This window comes from Marmota flaviventris, chromosome 5 (genome assembly GCF_047511675.1).
Source record: "Marmota flaviventris isolate mMarFla1 chromosome 5, mMarFla1.hap1, whole genome shotgun sequence".
In the NCBI taxonomy this organism is placed as follows: domain Eukaryota; kingdom Metazoa; phylum Chordata; class Mammalia; order Rodentia; family Sciuridae; genus Marmota; species Marmota flaviventris.
In genome coordinates, this window is record NC_092502.1 from 117828362 (window position 1) to 117849075 (window position 20714).

General features: G+C 36.7%; 1 protein-coding gene across 1 annotated transcript in view; it reads right to left on the minus strand.

The window, feature by feature from the left end:
- Positions 1 to 2321: 2321 nt before the first annotated feature.
- Positions 2322 to 20714, minus strand: part of Zswim6 (zinc finger SWIM-type containing 6) — a 200800-nt gene continuing 182407 nt past the window's right edge. The window contains exons 8-14 of the mRNA XM_071612575.1: positions 19038 to 19184; positions 17546 to 17806; positions 13162 to 13297; positions 9353 to 9510; positions 8534 to 8697; positions 6483 to 6564; positions 2322 to 5042 (exon numbers count right to left, since the gene is read on the minus strand). Coding sequence (XP_071468676.1) covers positions 4180 to 5042; positions 6483 to 6564; positions 8534 to 8697; positions 9353 to 9510; positions 13162 to 13297; positions 17546 to 17806; positions 19038 to 19184 — 1811 coding nt within the window. The 3' untranslated portion in view covers positions 2322 to 4179. The remainder of the gene's footprint in view (positions 5043 to 6482; positions 6565 to 8533; positions 8698 to 9352; positions 9511 to 13161; positions 13298 to 17545; positions 17807 to 19037; positions 19185 to 20714) is intronic.

A 20714-nucleotide genomic window follows, 5' to 3' on the forward strand; every position in this document is an offset into this window, starting at 1 on the left:
ATGTTCCTTGAGTACAGTCATTTTGCTTTTCTTGTCACTTATTAGTGCCTAGAACCATGCCTGTCACATGGTAGGCCCAAAGTTTATGGCATGAAGCACTCCCAATTCTTCCAATACATGCTCCCTCTTCTGCTTCAACTAGACTGAATTGGTTCATATACTGGTATAAAACAGTTCATCTTAAATCTTACCTCTGTCCTGTCTTATAATAAAATGTATCAGATTACTTAATGAAAATGTTTTTGGTCTGTATTTTTCTGTTTTATTTAATTATGGAACTTGCTGCCATTTAACAACCTTCTCAGCAATATAGAAAAGGCTTAGTTCTCCTTTGCTACTGTATTGTAGTTATAATATTATGGCTACAGTGACTGTGATTCATTTTTATTCAGTATTTAAAACTTATGAAACTTTCATTCCCTCTCCAAACTACAGCCAGTATTTTCAAATGAAATCCAGTAAAGAGCACAGAAATGTGGAATTTCAGTCCAGGCCCCAATTAGGAACAAATTCTTTTGCCTTAGAATGATCTAAGCTCATCCCTTCTCCTATTTCTCTTTCCTGCTATTCAAACTTTAGGCATCTCAGGACATTTTCTAGCAACAATCCATAGGAGAGGAGAAAACATGAATGTATCAAATCAGTTTGTCAACTTGACCGGTCATAATAAAAGACTCCAATGTGTGGTGGCTCAGGAATGTTCACTAAAATGGAGATGGGAAAGAAATCCTGGTCCGCTTCGTTCTCCTAAAAATCCATGATAATTGTTAAGATCTCTCTGCAGAGATGGTCAATAAACACAGATTAATTTCCATCATGGAAGATCTCAAAGTCTTGGCTACTAGAAGGCACTCTTCTTCTTTTGATATGTTGTCTCCTTTTGAGCAGTTTATTTCATTAGGAAGTGTCCTAGTATTTTAGCAGATCCATATGAATTTCTATCTGCCCTTATGCAATATCAATCTTCTCAAAAAAGAATAAAATTGCAAAAAGGAACCAACTTCATACCATTTTATAGTTTTTATTTTTATTTCTACTTGGCATTAATGGAATTTTAAATGTCACCATGGACTCATTTATTTTAACTTCCACCTATTGGCTTAACCTGTTGACATTTGGAATTTACTATTAAGGCTAAAAGTCAAAAAGAAACATTGAAAATATTTTAAGAGAGTAAGTATTCTGAAAATTGTAGCCACGCCCCCCCCAAAAAAAAGAAAAAAAAAAAAGGATTTGCTGACTGCACTTCTGAGTATATATAGCCACAAGAATTTAAAGGAGGATCTCCAAGAGTTAATTCTATGGTTCCTAACAGCATTATCCATAATAGTCAAAAGTAGAGGCAGCATAAATGTCTGTTGATGATGAAAAAACAAAAGTATGGTATGTACTGTCCATTTGTACATATAATGGGATACAATGCAGCCCTAAAAATGAAGGAAATTCTGTCACATGATACAACATGGATAAACCTGGAGGACACCATGCTAAGTGACATAAGCCTGTCACAAAAATCAGATATTGTATGATTTTATTTATAGGAGATATCTAAGTCTAAAGTAGTTCAATTCACAAAAATACTAAGTAGAGTGGTATTTAGCAGGCACTAGGGTTATTTAGTTCAATTGCAGTTGAGTTATGCAAGATAAATTCCAGTGATTTGTTTACAATAGTACAATTTACAAATAATGATTTACTGAGCTGTATACTTAAAATGGTTAAAATGGCAAATTTTGTGGTTTAATAACCATACGCAAAATGTATTTGCAACTTTTTTCATACAGATATTTGATGGAGGTGCAGGTGTCTATATTAGAAAATTTACTCCTTTCATGTAATTTCCTTTTAAACACACACACACACACACACACACACACACACAGCCTCTCACCAACTTAGCATTACACATACTTAAATTACGGTCATTAAGAAGGAATGGCCATGCATACTGTCTGAAAATAAACTAGCTATTCCATCTGTTGTTTTATCTTTGTGATTATCTGAATTATGTCTGTCTTCTCCACTAAGCAGACAGTAAGTTCCAGGGCCTGGTTTTGTTTTTGTGGTGCTGGGGATTGAACTCAGGGCCTTATGCATGTAAGACACGCACTCTACCAACTAAACTATATCCCCAGCCCTAGGGCCTAGTTTTGTTCTCCATTGTATCTCCAGGGTCTATTACAGTGCCTGGGAAATGGTAAAAAAACATTCTGTAAAGCAATGTATATAGTATTAAATACTCAGAGAAATAGTGATGCCCAGGTCTGTAAGATCATCATATTCAAGTACAGTAAGAGACAGAACATAAAGGAGGCAGCATCAACTTTCAAAAAACTAATTTTAATCAAAACAAAAATTGTTGATCATTAACAAGTTTATAAAACAGTGATTTAGTTACATAAATAAATTGATATCAGTGTATCAAATCTTAATTACTTTCAACTTCATGAGCATGTTTACATGGGTGATGAAGTACAACCTTTTTTTTTTTCTTTTTACCTATTATAATAAATAAAATGGAGCGCATGAAATAGTTCTTCTAAACAAAAATACCTACAAACATACTTCTAGCATGTTCTCTAATGAAGGGAACAAGAGACACTGGACAACTTTTGCACCAAAACATAAAAATTGCTTTAAAAAGCACAAGGTTACAGAACCATCAGCTAAAGTAAAGACACTATACTGTAACCAAAGTTGGTATTTTAATAATATAATGAACAGTTTGGTAGTTAGATCTCCAGTTTGGTTATTTTAAAGCATTAAGACAAGGCAAGATAGAAGGCTGCTTTTGTTTTGAGTAATTCTAGAGAAAATAAAATATATTAAAAAAAAAAAAAAGAAAACTGAAAGTAGAACAGTCATACCTACACAACTTTCTGTCCTGCACAAAGTCAAAATACCTATGCAGAATAGATATATAATATATATAATGTTATTTGTGCACAAAGGTTAGCTTATTATTAGCTCACTGCAAAGGCGTAATGTATCATATGTCAATTGTTTTGGAAAACATTTTGCGTTTTGTGTCAAAAGGATATTTCTTAAATTTTAAGTTTCCTAGGCTAGGAGGCACGAACCCCAATTCCGGCATACTGTATATTCTTAATGCTAAGGCTTGCTGCTCTGGCTGTGTATTTTGTTGTCCCTCTTCACTCTAGTGCCTGTTACAAGCATGTGTGGTGTAGTGGTAGTTGTTGGTGGTGTGTGTCTTGAGTATACATATATATATGTATACATAAGTTGTATACATATATATATACATATAGAACTTCTCCCAATGATCTCAGTCCAACCATGCAATCCAAAAGGTGGCTCTGCATAGATGCCCAGCATGAAGTTCACCACCTGAGCCAACCCTGAAGCAAGGCGCACTTTTAGTCCTTCTGATAGGTTTTCTCTCAGTTTTTTTTTGTTTTTGTTTAAAACCAAGCTACTGCAGCTTCAAGTATTTTGCATTACATAGAATATTTTTTTATAAATTAGTTAATGTTATATTTTCAATATTCAGACATATACTATAATATATATACAGTACAATAAATGCTCTCATTCTTTTTTTTTTTTTAATTTTTCTGGATAAATCCCTGAGAATGTATGTTGACAGTCGCTAAGTTTCCACATGCACGAGCATCGTGTGCCATGCTTCTGGACGGACAGCACTGCAAAGCCACGTGAGTCAGCCTTTCACTACTAGTATTTCATTTTGTTGGTTTGTTTAAATATGCTGAAAATGTAAAGATGAGTTACAAAGGAGTAAAGCTGAATCCATTCGAGGTACTTATCACAGGATGGAGGTGTTTTGTTTGGTTTTTAAAGCCATTTCAATTATTTTTTTTTTTTTTTGAGGCTGTGAACGTATACAGAAAACAGGAGAGCTATGTGGACTTTTGCCACTTGACAACATATACTCAGTGTAAACCAAACCTTTTTAACCTCTCTCTCACACAAAACCAATAAAAAAAAAGAATTAAAACATAAAAGAAAGAAAAAGGGAAAAACTGAAAAACACACAAACTTTCACAACATGACAATTTAGTCTGCAAACGCAATATAACTATACACATATAATACCGGTGTGGCTCTGTTCTTTAAGTTAAAAAGGGTACAAAGGCAGGCTCAAGTAAAAACAAACCATCCCTCCCCTCCCCACCCCCCACCCCATTCATACAAGTTCTATCAACCAAACCTCTCCCGAACCAACATCATCAGTTTCTTTTTGCCTTTGTAGATTTGTTTCAGGTTGTCAATAAACTGTGTAAACTGAATGTGTCCATCATGCGCCATTAGGAAGGTCTCTCGGGCCTTGCTGAGGAACTCAATAAACTCACTATAGTGCCGAGGACTGATGTGCGTGAGTCGTGAGTGTGTTGTGTTGATGTATGCCCCAATCGTGGCATCCAGGAGTTGCCTCAGGGGGGCTTTGTCCAGTGACATGAGCTTACCAGAGTTCCTCCTTCCATGAAGTCCCACCATGCCAGGAGTGGTCAGAGTGCACCTGCGCAAAATGTCTGACAGTACCGTTGCGCACTTGACACTCTTCACCACCAGAGGTATTATAGCTGCAAGCTCATTTTTGCCAAGGGAGTGGCTGAGCGCACAGGCCCACAAAACGTCATTAATGGCAGGGTGCGTGTCCTGATTATAGCTCAGGTTGAGATGGGTCATGGCCAGGGTGGCCAGTTTGTAGGCCCTCATGGGGTACCCGCGGTGCTCCATGTACCGTGCTATCGTAAAGAGCTGTGTGTAGCTCATGCCAGTGGTAGCAGCGTCCAGGACGATTTGGTACGCCGTCTCAAAAGCTATGTGATCCTTTTCACAAAGGGTTAGCGCAGAGAGGGCACAGTTCTGTGGGTCCTTCATGGCGCACTGCAAGGCGAGTGTCCGGGCGCTGCTGGCCAGCTTTTCCTGCTGGTGGCAGTCCAGATGGAGACGGACAATGGTGCTGTTGGACATCACGGTAGTTGCAACAATACTTGTGGCCTCGGTGGGAGTAAACAGAGTAAACCAGCTCTGCATGATGCTGTCCAGGGCATAAACACCTGCAAGGAACAAACAGGTGCTATTACTGAGGAGAAGTCTGGCTAGAGGTCTTATTTCCACTTTCATAGTCAATGCTTACATTGTTAACCATAACAGGACATGAGCTAGGCCAGAAAATCCTGTAAGGTAATGTGCCTAGGAGCAACCTTTTAGAATAAGGTTATTGTGGGTTGTTATTCAGTGAGATGCCTTAAAGGAACATAAACTTCCTACAATAAGGAAGTGGTCCTTCAGAAATTGGTATCTGTACTGTACTTTTTGCCATTTCACATAGTGGCTTTTTGCTAATAAGTGCTAGTTCACTGAGGCCTCCTGTTCAGTTACCCACTATAGAGCGAGAGGCAGACAAAATGCAACCTCAACCAAATAGGGACTTTATGTGTGGTGTTTTTAAGTTTTAAAAAAACACAATACAGAATTTTAAGACACATTAAGAAGAAGATGTTACCCATAATCAAGAGAAAGAGTTAACAAGTGGACCTACAGATGACTCACATGTTGGAAATGGCTAATAAAGTCTTCAGCCATTTTAAGTACACAGATCCAATTTGTAGGGAAATCCTAAAAGTGAATGATGTGAAGAGAAGAGACTAAAATCTCAGAGAGAAATCAGGTATGTATCTTGGTGCAGGAATAGGAGTAGTGTGGCAATTCTTAAACATACATTATCTTTGTATGACTTCAACAATCCAAGCACAATATATTGAGACCAAGTTCCCTTTTCCCAAAATAACCAACCATTACACATTAATGAAAGAAAAATAAGAAGAATGAGTTTACAGTCTCTGCTGTGTCAGTATTTAAACACTGAGATGGCAGTGTCTTCTCAGCAAGAGGTGTATATCCTTTTCTGATGCAAATAAGAAGAAAGAAAGACAGTTTAACCAACATTTATTTTAAATAGCCACCATTTTGTTTGTGTTGCATTCTTGCTGGGGATGTAGTTTTCTTAGTAATGATCTGCTGCTCTACTGCAGCAAAGGGAAATAGTAGGCTGATAGACCTCACAAAGAGCACCTTATGGCCAAACAGGGAATTTTCTTAGGGCCAGCTACTATTTCTCACACATCTGAAAATCCACTGAAACCACACACACCCATCATTTCTCTGCTGTATAGTCAGATGAAGAAAGAAAAAACCCAGAGTAAAAGAGGTAACTTTATATGAAGTAAACAAAAATTATTTATTACTGATATTATCTCATTTAAAATAACTGGTTAGAGTCCACAAACATGACAGTTTAGAATAAGAACAATGCCAAGTGTGTATGACTGAAGGATGGGTTTGAGGTGTGGGAAAGGGAGCCCCTGCAGATGCTAGAAGGGGCAGGAGTCTTGGAGAAGTCAAAATAAGAGAGGAAATATTCTTGGATTTGTAAATGACAGGTAAAATCCTGCCATGAGGCACCTGGGAAAGCTTCTTCCCCAGAGATTACCTACCAACTTCAGTAGCACATGTCACCAGCCACCTCACCATCTCTCGCCGTCGCCAATTTAAGGTTGACAGTGTCATGCGCATAACCTGTAAAGACAAGGAGAGTAACATGTTTTGGAGGATTATCCTAAATCAATGGAAAAAGAAAATTCATTCTAAGGAATAAACTGGTGGGCAGACTCTCTACTACCAGGGGGATGAAAAGTATTTTATTTACAACAAAGATCTATATATGTATCTGGATCTGTCTAAGATTCCCCCAGGTTGACCTTGTCACTGCCTAGGAGGCAAGAGGATCACATTCTACTCTTGGTGGGTCCACTGACCAGATGTGATACCCTGGGCAAATCAATCTCTTTTCTCATATGAAAAATCCGACTGAGCATTAAACACAGACCAGGTTGCCTTTCTGTAGCCAGCTTTAACATCCCATGATCCCATGGTTTGATTTCTGGGGATTCTTGCAAATTCATTCAATTCTTCAAAGAATTTTCATTGGGCAAAAAGGTTTTTGTTTTTATCTTTGTGGCACTAGGGATGAACCCACGGTTGCTCTACCACTGAGCTTTTACCTTTTTAAGGACAGGATCTTGCTAAGTTGCCAAGCTAACCTTAAACTTATGATCTTCCCTCAGCCTCCTGAGTGGCTGGGATTACAGGTGAACACGACAATGCCCAGCTAGATAGATACTTTAAAGTAATAATTTTTATTATTTTTTCAACCTCTTTTAAGTCAACTTTCTGGTGACTATGAAGTTAACCCAAGGTCTACGAAAAGGAATCATCTTTGGCATCATCAGAGGTCCCAAGTCAAACTTATCTACCTCCTGGTATTCCTCTCATTCTTTAAGATTCAAAACATCAAGGGATATAATACTCCTAAAGCCTTAGAAAGATGCTGTGTGATTCCTTCTTGGGATCTAGAAAGAATGAGGCAAAGGACTAAGCTTTCATTAATCTGCTATTTACTCAAAACTCCAATAACAAGAAAGCTCACATTAATGTTTATTTCTGCATCATACTTTTAATATGTTGAAAGTGAAAATGAAGTAAAAAAAAATATTTTTAAAAAGAAATTACTAAACGGTCATTGTATAGCTTAAAAGCAATCTCCTAATCCCTGTCTCGTACAGAACTGCTTTTACAATGATCAGAATATTTTCCTGTGATCCAATTCTTTAAACTTTATTAACACAATCACTATAAAGAAGGAATCTAGGGTTTGGGGTTGTGGCTCAGTGGTACAGTGCTCTTCTAGCAAGTGCGAGGCCCTGGGTTCGATCCTCAGCACAACATACAAATAAATAAATAAAATAAAAGTTGTTGTTTTTTTTTAAAGGAATCTATAATCAGAAAATTGAGTAATTATCTAATCCGGGCATTCTATTTCCCATATTTCAGGTACTTAGGGTTTCACAATTTCTTTCACTACTTTTTAATAAGAAAAAAAAGCAGCAAATGTTAACAGAGCTCTCATGAAAAAAGTGGAAAAAAACTTCGTAGTTCTCGGTTTCTGCAGTAATTGTTCAAAAACTATAAGGAAGCAAACATCTATCTGCGTGACTAAACTGGTGTTGCATCCTACTGAAATCTGAAACTGGACCCTTGCCTAATCATCCCTTTTACCCTAATTTTCTCAAGGTTATAAAAAGGAGCTAGAACTACCAAATGCAAACATGAATAAAAATTCATCTTCCTCTAAAAACTTAACCCTCACACTGAATCTTTTATTACACATGATAGCTTCACTCAAATCTCTTGCTAGCAATAATTCTTTTCCATTTATTCAAAGAAATGTGACATTAAGGTAGTAATTCAGAGAATGGATTTTTTTTTTAATTGAGAAATGCAAACAGGGCTTCTAAATGTCTAGTCCCTGTACCTCAAATAGTATGGTTCAGCTGAAAGTGACCCCAGCTCTGAAATACAGTGCTCTTCTGAAGCCTAACAGATTTGTAATCTGAAGAGTCATTTAATTGCACTGAAAAACCCCAAACATACATGTATCCCATGAGATGCCTTCAATTAGCATCGGGAAAAACCACCAAGCACATACCTGCAAACCCAGCTCCAGAGACACTTTCAAAAGAGTGATGTCTGGCAAACTGTCCATGAGAGTTGCTATTTTAAATGCATCTTGGGCGAGTTTGAAGATGTGTGATGAGGAGTGAATATTTTTCTGGATGGATTCTAATACTGTTTCCAGCCTCCGAACATCACCTGCAATGAACAAGGGAAAACTAACCCAAATCAAATCAAAGGTAAGTGAGGCAAAATCAATGAAAACCCATGAAACCATAAATGCATAACAAGAGGAAAAAAGAACACAAATAAAGCAAAGCACAAGTTAGTTTACCTGAAATGTTCACAAAGTCAATGGCACAGCTGGTACAACTATGTTACTGTAATGTCTATAAATCTTGAATTCACAAAAAGATACACCCAGACACACCCTCAATGACTAAAAGCACATATGATCCAGAACCAACATGAAATAGTAAACAGCTCTCCTAGTTCCTATTTATGAATTTTTGGTGAATATTTCAGGTACAAAAAAAAAAAAAAGCAAACAAACTTTTTGTTTCTAAACCTCAACCATTTGCACCCCCTCCCCTTTTATTTGGCATGGTAACTAACCTAACTCAGCTAGCACCAGGTTTAATGATACAGGTAAATAAGGAAAATGCCGGACTCAAATGAACAGTGTCTGTTTTGCCTCATGAGCAAACATAAAGCTAGCATCTAAAGAAAAGGACCCCTTTACAATGTCTGACATGAACACCACTATTGAGAACTGGGGAGTGGGGGTGGGGTTAAAAAAAAAAAGGCAGGCAAATTAACAAAACAGTTACAAGGCCTCAGGACATTAGAGTACCTTTGGCTGCAGTTAGCATGGTGGATGCCAGCTCACACTGCTGGGATTCAATGTGGCTTAGAGTGAACCAACGAGGGTATCGGTTGGGAACAACTGATGCAATGTGGTGTGGGCGGGTGAGGTCTCCCGTTGGAGCAGTAGATTCCAATACTAGCAACCTGTAATGAGAAGATGAGGAAGGTGGCCTCTAGTTATTACTTGTCTGTTACCCTGGCCACAAGGACTGGCCTACAGAAGCCAGAGGAGTGAGTAGATGCTGAAAAATATTGTTCAGGACCTTGGTTCAAAAAGAGCTGGGATAACTACTGTCTGCTGCTTGGACACCAAAGTCATACTGTTATTTGCTCATCTCTCAAACCTAAGAGATCTCCTTTCTTTAGCATCATTCAGAAAATTGTAATATTCAGAGAAACTAAAATACTTAACATTAATGAACTTTGAAACACAAGTCTTGATGTTTAATTACTCTTTTTCAATCTTATTCATTAAAAATAAAAATTAACAAAAACAGTAAAAATGGATATTTAAGACAGATTACGACAATTGGGGATGAGTAGGTAGCTCAGATGAATAAGCTTAACTTATTAAAAAATATAAATAAGATGGAAAGCAAATAAATATGACCTCCTTTATATATTTTCATAATTTCTGCAGAATTATGACAACAGAAGTTTAAAGTTAGAATATGTTCTATCTGAACCAGAGAATATGCAACAGATGAATGTATCCCTAGACAGTTCTACAAAATTATGATTTCTAGTATTTAATTCTATCTTTGATTAACAATATATTGACAAATAAATAATTCTTGAAAACAAAGCACATGCCAAAAAGATGGGTAGAAGTAGTACAACAGAAATAATTCCTTTACAAATATCAAAATTCAGGATAGGTATGTAGCTTAGTGGTAGAGTGCCTACTTAACATATGCAAAAAGCCCTGGGTTCAATCCCCAGCATCACCACCACCACCACCAAAAAAAAAAAAAAAAAGTACACTAATCAAACACTGGCCTTACTTTAGGTATAATAGGGTTAGAGACTATAGAATAAAAGTTGGAAATCAAGTTATTAGCAGGGGCTGGGGAATATAGCTCAGTTGGTAGTGTGTTTGCCTCACATGCACAAAGCTCTGGGTTCAATCCCCAGCACCCCCATCAAAAAAAAAAAAAAAGTTATTAGTAGGGTAAGGGTGAGATACTGGCCTCCTGGCCTCAGCCAAGAGTAGTTACTTCTCAGGTAAGCCAAATGGCTCTTTTTTTAATCTAGGGACAAAGAAAGGTTATCATTAGAAAGGGTGGCAAGATAGGCAAGTAATAAGAATTTTGGCAGGATTGCTATTTAACTTTTTCTTTCTTTCTTTTTTTTTTTTTTAAATTTAGTGTCCCTTCAAGGGGTAGGCATATCTTGGCAGTTGCTGTAGAGGCAACTAGTCAACATCCCTGGGAAAGGGAGAAAATGAATGCTTCCTCAGCCTCCCTCTTCCAGAAGGAGTAAGAAGCAAGCAAGCTACACCTCTCTCTCCCTTCCTGTTCCCTTGGCTGCCTTAAAATGCTCTGGTAGGTTACATTACCTCCCTTCCATGGCAGGGGTTCGGCTGGGGTAGAAGTGGCAGGCAGAAGAGAAAGGTGGAAAACAGTTCCCCTGTCCCCTGCTAGTATTCCCCAGGAAGAAATTGCCTGGGAAGCAACTAAAGGAGAATATAAATGAGCTGAGCTTCTGAGCATTCATTAGAAAAGCAAGGCTTTCTGCCTGGCAGACACCGTTACATAAGCCAGAACCACACAGAAACCTCATGCTATTTTACTCTTAAATTTACCATTGGTAGTAACAACAGCATCTGGTGGCATCATAACATTAACATCCTTCCCTTTACAAAAAGAGTAGAGTTTTTAGGAGTAGAATAAGTTTAGAGTGGAGCAGCTGTCTCCAAAGAAAACTTCTATTTCAGCTTCCAAAGGGGAATAGGAATCTACTTATAAAAATGTGCTCAAAAATACAAACCAAGTAGTATAAAGCAATCTAGTAGAGGACTATTGCTTATATTAGTTATTGATTTATTTTTTGGTACTTTAAAAATAGCCAAGAGAATATTGTAAGGTTTCTCTAATAAGTTACTCAGAAAAGCATGCCAAATTAAAGGATGTCAGCCTTGAAACACTGACACAGAGGCATTGTACACCCGAGCATATGCGCACGCGCACACACACACGCTCTCACCCCATCATTTCATAAATATTAGATAAAATATTGAGTGTAGCTTATATCTAAGAACAGAGTTAACTTTGGAGACACTGGTAATTTATAGGCCAGAATTTGCTTTTGAATCTTACACTGATTACAGACATAGAATCTATGATGAAAAGCTTTTTATAGGAACAAACTATTCTTCAATATCCTCAAGCTTAAAGATCTACACGGGGCCTGTAACTTTAGTTAATCATAATCATGTCTAATCAATACTTTCTCTTTGAAACACAGGGGGTGTTCTATTAATTTTTTTAAAAACGAAAAAGAGTAAAAGCAGATGTTTCAATAAGAAAGGTACATATTTTCTTTAGGTCCTTAAACTTTAATAGATTACATACAAGATTAATAAATATAATCTTAAACTCATTAATAAGTATTCACCTTAAACAAATTCATGATAAAAACAATTATTTGCTGAAATTAAAAAGGCATGTGAAAATAAGAAGGTGCATGACAGAGGAGGAGGTATTCTAACTGCCGTTATTGAGAGGGAGGGGCCGAGGAATGCAGGCAGTCAGAGGGAGGCCCAGTCCTTGAGGGCCCTAGTAAGCACTCTCTCAACAGCATACACATCCCATCTTCTCTTGGCCTTGAGATGATCACAAACATGTTCTAGTGGGTGACACAGTAGCCTTCCTGTACTACTACTGATGGAATGTGGAATCAAAACAGGTATAAAAGCCTTCCTTGGTTATTACATTCAAGTCAAATACATTCCATGGTTTAGAGAATCTAATTTTTCAAAATAAATATTCAGAAGGGGTTCAACTGTTGTGGTCTCACAATTAAAAATTCTGAAACTCTATTTCTAAATTCTAGCTTAAAGGAACAGAGGAAAGAACCATGATGGCCATAAGCATGACAATGGTTGGAGATGCAATTCTTCCTTCACTTTAGAACAAAACCAACCTGGGGGCCCTTCAACAGATGAATGGATAAAGAAAATGTGGTGTATATACACAATGGAATATTACTCAGCCTTAAAGAATGAAATTATGGCATTTGCAGGTAAATGGATGCAGCTGGATAATATCATGCTAAGCGAAGTAAGCCAAGCCCCAAAACCAAAGGTCGAATGTTTTCTCTGATAAGCAGATGCTGATTCATTATTGGGTCAGAGAAGTAGGGAAGAATGGAGGAACTCTGGATTGGGCAGAGGGGAGTGAGGTGAGGGGAGGGGGTATAGGTGGGAAGGACAATGGAATGAGATGGACATTATTTACCCTATATACATGTATGAATAAACTAAACTACTGGAGTGACTCTGCACCATGTACAGCCAGAGGAATGAGATGTTGAGCTCCACTTGTGTACAATGTACCAAAATTAATTCTACTGTCATGTATAACTAATTACAGCAAATTTTTAAAAATTAAAAAAGAAAGAAGAAAAAAACAAGCCTTCAAGCAGATCACCTCCACAATAATTCAGGAAGCATTAAAAGAAAAAAAAAAAAAAAAGAGTTTCCTTAGCTTTTCTGTCGAATACAGTCAGTAAACAGCCATTTCTGCTGGTGGGGAATATGGACTGCCTCTGCCTGGCTGGGCTGTGAATACGTACCGCATTGCTCTCAGTGCAATTTTGTATGCCAGTTCAGCATCATGAGGTAGGAGAGAGGTGAAGAGATACTTGGCAAATGTGTGCATTGGAACGCTCTCCCGGTGGATTATTTCGCCTAAACCACTATATGGCCCAGCTGTGGGAAGAGAGCATACATGTTTTACTTTCCTAAAACACAAACTAACACTTCTCAAAAAGCATACCTCAACATTTTTGTGTAAAATTTCAACACACGTAAGCTAATTTAGGTAAGAATTTAATCTGACAGAAGAAAGGAATAAAATTTTTAGTCAAAAAGATTCCACAGTGTCCAATACAGACTTTAGTTCATGAACAATCTCTCCACTATCCCTTAGCTAAAACAAGAGCCACAGAACTAAGGGGCAAAGCTCACTTACAGTACAAGTACCTCAGAGAAAGGAACCCCCTGAATCACGAACCCTCTCAGTGTGTGACAACTGAGCAACCAGATATGCAAATGCACAAAAGACTCTGCAGCTTAACCATGGACCCAGCCCATAGATCCACGCAATCATAGGGTACAGCGACGCCAGGTATCAATTCAGAGACTTTATATGCTGCTGCTTCTAGTAAGCAAATATAATTATTCCCATACAGTGATTAATAAAAAAGTTACCAGTACTCAGTATAGGCAAAAGAAAAAAATAAAAACTTAACTAGAAATCTACTACTGTTTGGGCACTGGAAGGTCAATTTAAAAAGCAAAATTACATTTAAGCTGTCAAAATTCATTTCTTAATAAATTCTGATAGGCACAGCAGCAAAGCAGACTTCCCCTGTGTGCTCCCTGAATGCTACTCTGAGAAGGCAACACAGACTTCTAAAATAAATTTTGAAAGGAAACCACAGTGGTTAGTTCAACCACTTTGCACTTAAGCACTCTGAGGTTTAGTTACTGTAAAGTGTTTAATAAATTAGTTTCCATGTCACCTTTGGGTAACATCTGTTTCATGATTTCTACAATTATGAACCATGACACTACTGCTTGGAGGACATAATACATTTGTTTTTCAGGAGAAAAATCAAGTCTGTCAAAGAGTTTAGAATGCAAGAAATGCAGTTCAAAAGAAATGGGAGAGGAGTAACTGAACCGGGTGTGGGGTAGCTGCATGATACATTATAGATCATTTCAATGGAAATTATTTTTTAATACTAATATTTTGGTAGCACTTGAACTATTCAGTATTTAAGTACTTTAAATATCACACAAACAACTTATTTTTCATTTAAACAAATATCCATCCTAAATTACTAACTTTAACAAATCCATTAAGATTTTTCTTTACTTGAAAACATTTTAAAATGTCTTGGTGATCCAGTATTCTTCAAAAGTTGTTAACAGCATTATACTCTCATCTTTAGTTCATATAACAAGACTACATTAAGTAAGTTACTATCACAGACTAAATACATGTCTCCCCAAAATTCATGTTGAAGCCTCAGACCCCAATGTGATTATATATGGAAAAAGAGATTTTATGGATGTTATTAAAGTTGAATGAGGTCAGAGTGGGGTGCTGATCCAACAGGATTAGTGTCTTTATAATAAGAGACACCAGAGAGCTTGTTCTGGCTGTGCCATGTGAGGACACAGGGAGAAAGTGGCTGTCTTCAAGCCAGGAAAAGCTTCAGAAGCAGTATTGGCCAATTGTGGACTTCCAGCCTCCAGAACTATGAGAAATAAATTTTTTTGTTTAGCCACACAGTCTGTGGTATTCTGTTATAACTACCAAAGCTAAGACACTAACTCTATTTTAAGTTAGGACCAACTACAGAAAATTTGTTATTATATATATTCTTCATTTCGCCTTCATGTCTTTTCATCCTATCCCTTTAAAGCAAATTACCTTTTGTACTACTCAGGGAAAACCAGATGCATAATCACTTCTCTATGTCATTTCCCAACAAGCAAAATATTAAGTCAGGTGTCACAGAATTATTTATAGACTAATTAGTGTGATCCCTGAACTCAAGAGTACTAAATAACAAGCCACGTACTGTGTCGCAAGCCTGTGATCCCAGCATCACGGGAGGCTGAGGCTGGAGGATCACAAGCTCAAAGACAGCCTCAATAATTTAGCAAGATCCTAAGCAACTCAGCGAGACCCTGTCTCTAAATAAAATATAAAAAGGGGCTGGAGATGCAGATCAGTGGTTGAGCGCCCCTGGATACAATCCTTGGTACCAAAAAAAAGTACTGAATAAAAACAAAACAAAACCCAGACATTTGGCACTAGGTTTCCCTAGCACTAGGTGCTTTTCCAGTATGCCAAATAATCCATCCAATAGTGTGGCCAGAAGAGTTCAGCACTCAGCAGCAACACAGGGTTACTTCTCCTTCTTCAGATCTGTTATTTAATTTACTCCTGTTAGTTAATTTACTCCTGAAATTTGCAGAGTATAAATATACGAGACATACATAAATTTTGACTTGCAAAGCTCCATCTTTTGGAGTTTATAGAAATGATCCCTGGGTTTCCCCTGGGTCTACCTCCTGTACTACCCCAACAAGTCAACAGGGCTCCTTCTCAGGTAGTTTCCATAAAAGGATGAAATAACAAAGACTAAGACAAAGATCAAAAATATCCATGAATGATGAACATGGTAATATATTTAAAAAGATAAATGATAAACAGATATTACACATTGTCAATTTTGAAAACCACACATCCTCTTCCTGAACTTCAATTTAATGGAAATTAAAAGTCACTACAGGGGCTGGGGATGTGGCTCAAGCGGTAGTGCGCTCGCCTGGCATGCGTGCAGTCCGGGTTCGATCCTCAGCACCACATACAAACAAAGATGTTGTGCCCACCAATAACTAAAAAAATAAATACTAAAATTCCCTCTCTCTCTCTCTTTAAAAAAAAAAAAGAAGTCACTACAGCTGGGCAACATGGCTCATGCCTGTAATCCCAGCAAGCCTGAGAGGCTGAGGCAGGAGGATCACGAGTTCAGTTCGAAGCCAGCCTCAGCAAAGGCAAAGTGCTAAGCAACTTAGTGCTAAGACACGGTCTAAATAATATACAATATTAAATAAAATACAAAACAGAGCTCTAAATAAAATACAAAATAGGGCTGGGGATGTGGCTCAGTGGTGGAGTGATCCTGAGTTCAATCATCAGTACCCTCTCTCAAAAAAAAAAAAAAAAAAAAGTACAGCCAGTAATAGTCAACCTTTAAAAATGTTTGTGGCTAACAATACTGTTTATAGTTTAAAGGAATTTCATGGAAGGAAACTGAAAGAAAACAACTAGGATTGCTCTATGAACTTGCAAAGATGGGCTTTTTAAAAAAATTTTTTTTTCCAAAGATGGGCTTTGTATCTTTAGGGAAAAATAACTTCAGAAAAGTACTTCAAAATTAAAATTAGGAATTTTTATTAAAATGAAGGATGCTATTAAGAAGGCTTGCCTTAAGAATATTTTCCCTTTAAAATCCATTTCTAAGATATACAAATGTGCATCTTTACAGAAAATATTTTCTTTCAAATAGATCTTTAGTTTAGATAAACAAACAAGGTTCAAAATGCTATTTTGTTTAAAACCCTTCCTTCACGTGTATCAATCCAGGATAAAAAATGAAGACACTATGCTTTCTCAACTGGTCAATCTCAGAAAATCCCATGATAACACACATGGACTGGTGAGAGAGAAGCTATTTTATCAATTAGACACCTCCAAAATTTGCACAAAGAATAGGTTATTATACTAATTCCATTTATCTTTTTGAGGAAAAAAAATCTGAAAAACAATCCCAACCAAAATCTGTTAGGCCCTTTAAATCTTGAATTTAGAGAAAAAGGAGAACATTTATTTGACTTTCCCTTACAAATTCTACAAAACTTTTTCCTTGGTCAATCTATGCCTAGTGAATCCTATGAAATTAGAGCTGTGGAAAGTCATTCCTGTAGCCTTTAGTTTTTTGTTAGCATGTGCATGACATATTAAAAACAGATATCAGGTAACAGTCAAAAATTTGCAGGAGTGCCAATCTTTACTTTATTACTTAACTGATTAAGCAAATAGGAACATGACTACCAATAACAACTCCTTAAATATAAAAATCGCATTTATCTCAGGAATTACTCATTAATAAAATGGTCCTTTACAAAGCTTGCAGCATTCAAATGAGGTTCATTTCTAACAGGCTATACTATATTACAACCTAAATGATACAAATCTAAACATCTGTACTTTTTTTTCAGTGATGCTATTTTTTTGAACAGAGAACATGTTCTTGACACTTAAGATCCTATCAGTCAGAACAACCATATTAAATGCATTCATACAGGACTATTAACATAAGAAAGATTAGTACCTAAATCAAATTGGCTAACTAAGTGGAAAATTTGTCAAACTACCTTCTAATAGGAAGACTGCTTGCTTGCGAAAAATTTTCACCAGTGTATCATCCAATTCAATTTCCTGAAGCTTAGAAATGAGCTGCTCCTCATTCCGGCAAACTTTCTCTTGAGTATACAGCCCATCAGGCATGATACGCTGCTGTCCCAGCCCTATCAGGGCTACTTCCACGGCCAGGGTTAAATAGGATTCCCCTTCTTCTAAAAACTTATGTGCAGGTAGATGTTGGTATTCCACAGACTTGCAGTGTCCCATGTTTTCTATAAAATGGAACAAAGGAAAAAGAGTCAAACTACTTTTGCAGCAGGTAGTTTGATAGGCACAAATATTTATTCTACCTAGTACTAGAATAAATTATTGACTTAATTCTAAGAAAACCAGAAACGTGTTTTTTGGTTAAAGTGCATAGTTTTCCAATCTTTCTAAAAGAGACCATGGGTGACTAAGTGTGTATGTTTTGAAGGATAGAATATTAAAAATATTTTCTCCCACTAAAAATGAGTCACAAAAGAAAACTATGCATTATACTAAGAATCCTCAGGAATGAAAAAAGACTTTAAACATGATAACTACAATAACACCACTTTTTTTTAAAGACTGGAATTAAAAAAGAAAAGTTTCCATTGTTGAAATTTATAATGAAAAGAGTAATCTAACATATGTTACTCAATTTTAGGGTCTTTTGTTTTATCCCAGAGTTTTCAGTTATCATCAGAGGACTGATTCTTTGAGCATTCTCTTGACTGTTAAGATGCTTTTATTACAAATTGTAACAAATTTCAATCATCTAACTCCCAAGGAAAGTGAACTCATACCCATACCTTCTTCAGTCCTGACAAAGAGTTTGGGGCACCCTTAATCCATAAAAGCAACCACTACAGGGGAAATTATGAAGGGCAAGATAATTAACCTTCTAAGTTCACCAGCTATGGGAGTAACAACAGAGCAATCCTGTATCCCTTCCTTACCTCCACCATGGGTCTTGCAGGGATGATTCTTAGTGTTCAAGGGGCCAAGAGAACTCTCAAAATACCACTTTAAAGGAATGTGTGATGTAAAACAGTTATAAATGGCATTTAATACTCCCTTTAAAGTAGATTTAAAATATTTAAGTCATTTTAATGAAAAGATAAATTTAATAATCAACTAAATTAATTTTTATGGCTCTAAATGCTATGGTGTCTATCCTTACTTTTTATCTTTCTGTTGGAAAATAGTCATAAATGTAGATAAATTCTTAGATGCAGACCTACTGGCCATAAGAAAATAAACATCTTGACATATGCTGCCTGTTGTTGACTCTAAGACCTTTCTCTGCTTGTGGAAGCCTGGCAGAAAAGCCTGAGAGTGCCTATTTCCTTGCTCTCTTATTAATCATGGGTATTGTTAACTACATGGTTTCATAAAGCACACTATAAAGAAAAGCAAAGACTAATGCCACTCAGGGTTTCAAAACAAACAAAATCATCATAGTAATGCCAATGGCTTTACCTGTAAAATCTGAGAACCCAGAGAAGTTTTCATCATCAATGTGGCAAGCTTCCATAAGGCTACTGAAGAGAGTCCCCACAGGGTCTAGGGGGTGTCCGACCCAGCCTTCCAGATTGGTTATTGAGGTTATGCTTTTATGGGGTAGCTCTGTATAAGAAAAGAGAATTGAGAGATAGGGAGGGGAAAGGAGGGAAGTAGAGGAAGGAAAGACTTTATTGTTTAATAGTAGCATCCTGACAAATCAGTACTACTACAGATGGAAATCCCCCTTTAATTAAAAAAAAAAAATCAAAAGGTACCATAATCCCTAACTTGTGAACCATTCTGAGTTCTAAAAGTTTACATGTAAATCAATATAAATGGTACTAAATTCCAGGACAGCTCTCAAACATTTATTTCATTCATGTATCCAGTGTACTGGTTTAACATTACTACTCACATTATTAAATCATGTTGTAAGGGGATTAATAAATTCCAAATTTTATTCTGAGAAGGTAGTGATATGAAGACCTCTGGAATCATCAAGTAGTTAACTCTACAACTACATCAAGAAGCTGTCTTCAGGAGTCAGCACTCACTGGATCATCTAAATTAAGGACTTAAAGGTCCTGGGTTAGACACAGATTTCCATGGTTTAATATCATTAAATCACTCCCTTTCACATCACAGAAGTCCTCCTTATTATGGATCTCTAAGTTATTTAAGACAGGATCTTTGTCACAAAGGTGAACAGAAGAAGATAACACATATGTGGAAGAAGCATTTTTCTTTTCATTTTTTTTCCCCCAGAATGTTAGCACTGTTGAGTTACGGACTTCAGTTACGGACTTCTAAGGAAAAGGTTGCAAATGTTTTAAGATATATTCCACTGCTGTAAAATATTAACTGTATCTAAATGTTTTCTAAGATAATAAATAACAGTAGATCCTCCTTAAAGGAAAGCATGAAAGCTATGAGGAAAAATAAATAAGAAAAAAATTGACTTATAAACAGCCAAAGAGTCATTTCATGAATTCATCATTCCTTCAGAAGTCTTCTGGTTTTGAATTATTAACTATGAATACACATAAATGAAAAATGGCTTGGCACAATGTATTAAAATTTATTTGTTTGGTTCTAGATTTCCTGGAAAGGTCCTTCCCTTTGGTTTCTACCACTGGTTTTCTAATACATAACCAGCATTAAAAAAAAAAAAAAAAAAGGAAGAAAGAAAGAAACATGAGCATTACTCTTGAGAATAGTCTAATATTGGGGGGTAAAAACCTGTGTTAAGGTAAGTGCTGTGTTTATACAAACAAATCAATTGTCAAGTGATAGAAACTGAGGAAATGGAAGAAATAAATCAAAAAAAGAAAGGACTTTGTTTTCAGAATCAAGAAGCTAACAAATCATGCTAAGAAACACTGATAATGTTGAGATACTACATTTACTAATCTTGGTCCATTAACAAGCAACTCTTATGGCATTTGGATTTTTTTTTAATATCTTTTTTTTTTTTTTTTTTAGTTGTAGTTGGACACAATACCTTTATTTTGTTTGTTTATTTTTATGTGGTGCTGAGGATCAAACCCAGGGCCTCACATGTGCTAGGCGAGCGCTCTACCACTGAGCCACAACCCCAGCCCCGGCACTTTGGATTTTTATGATAGCTACAAAAGTCTATTCTTCAAATATGGA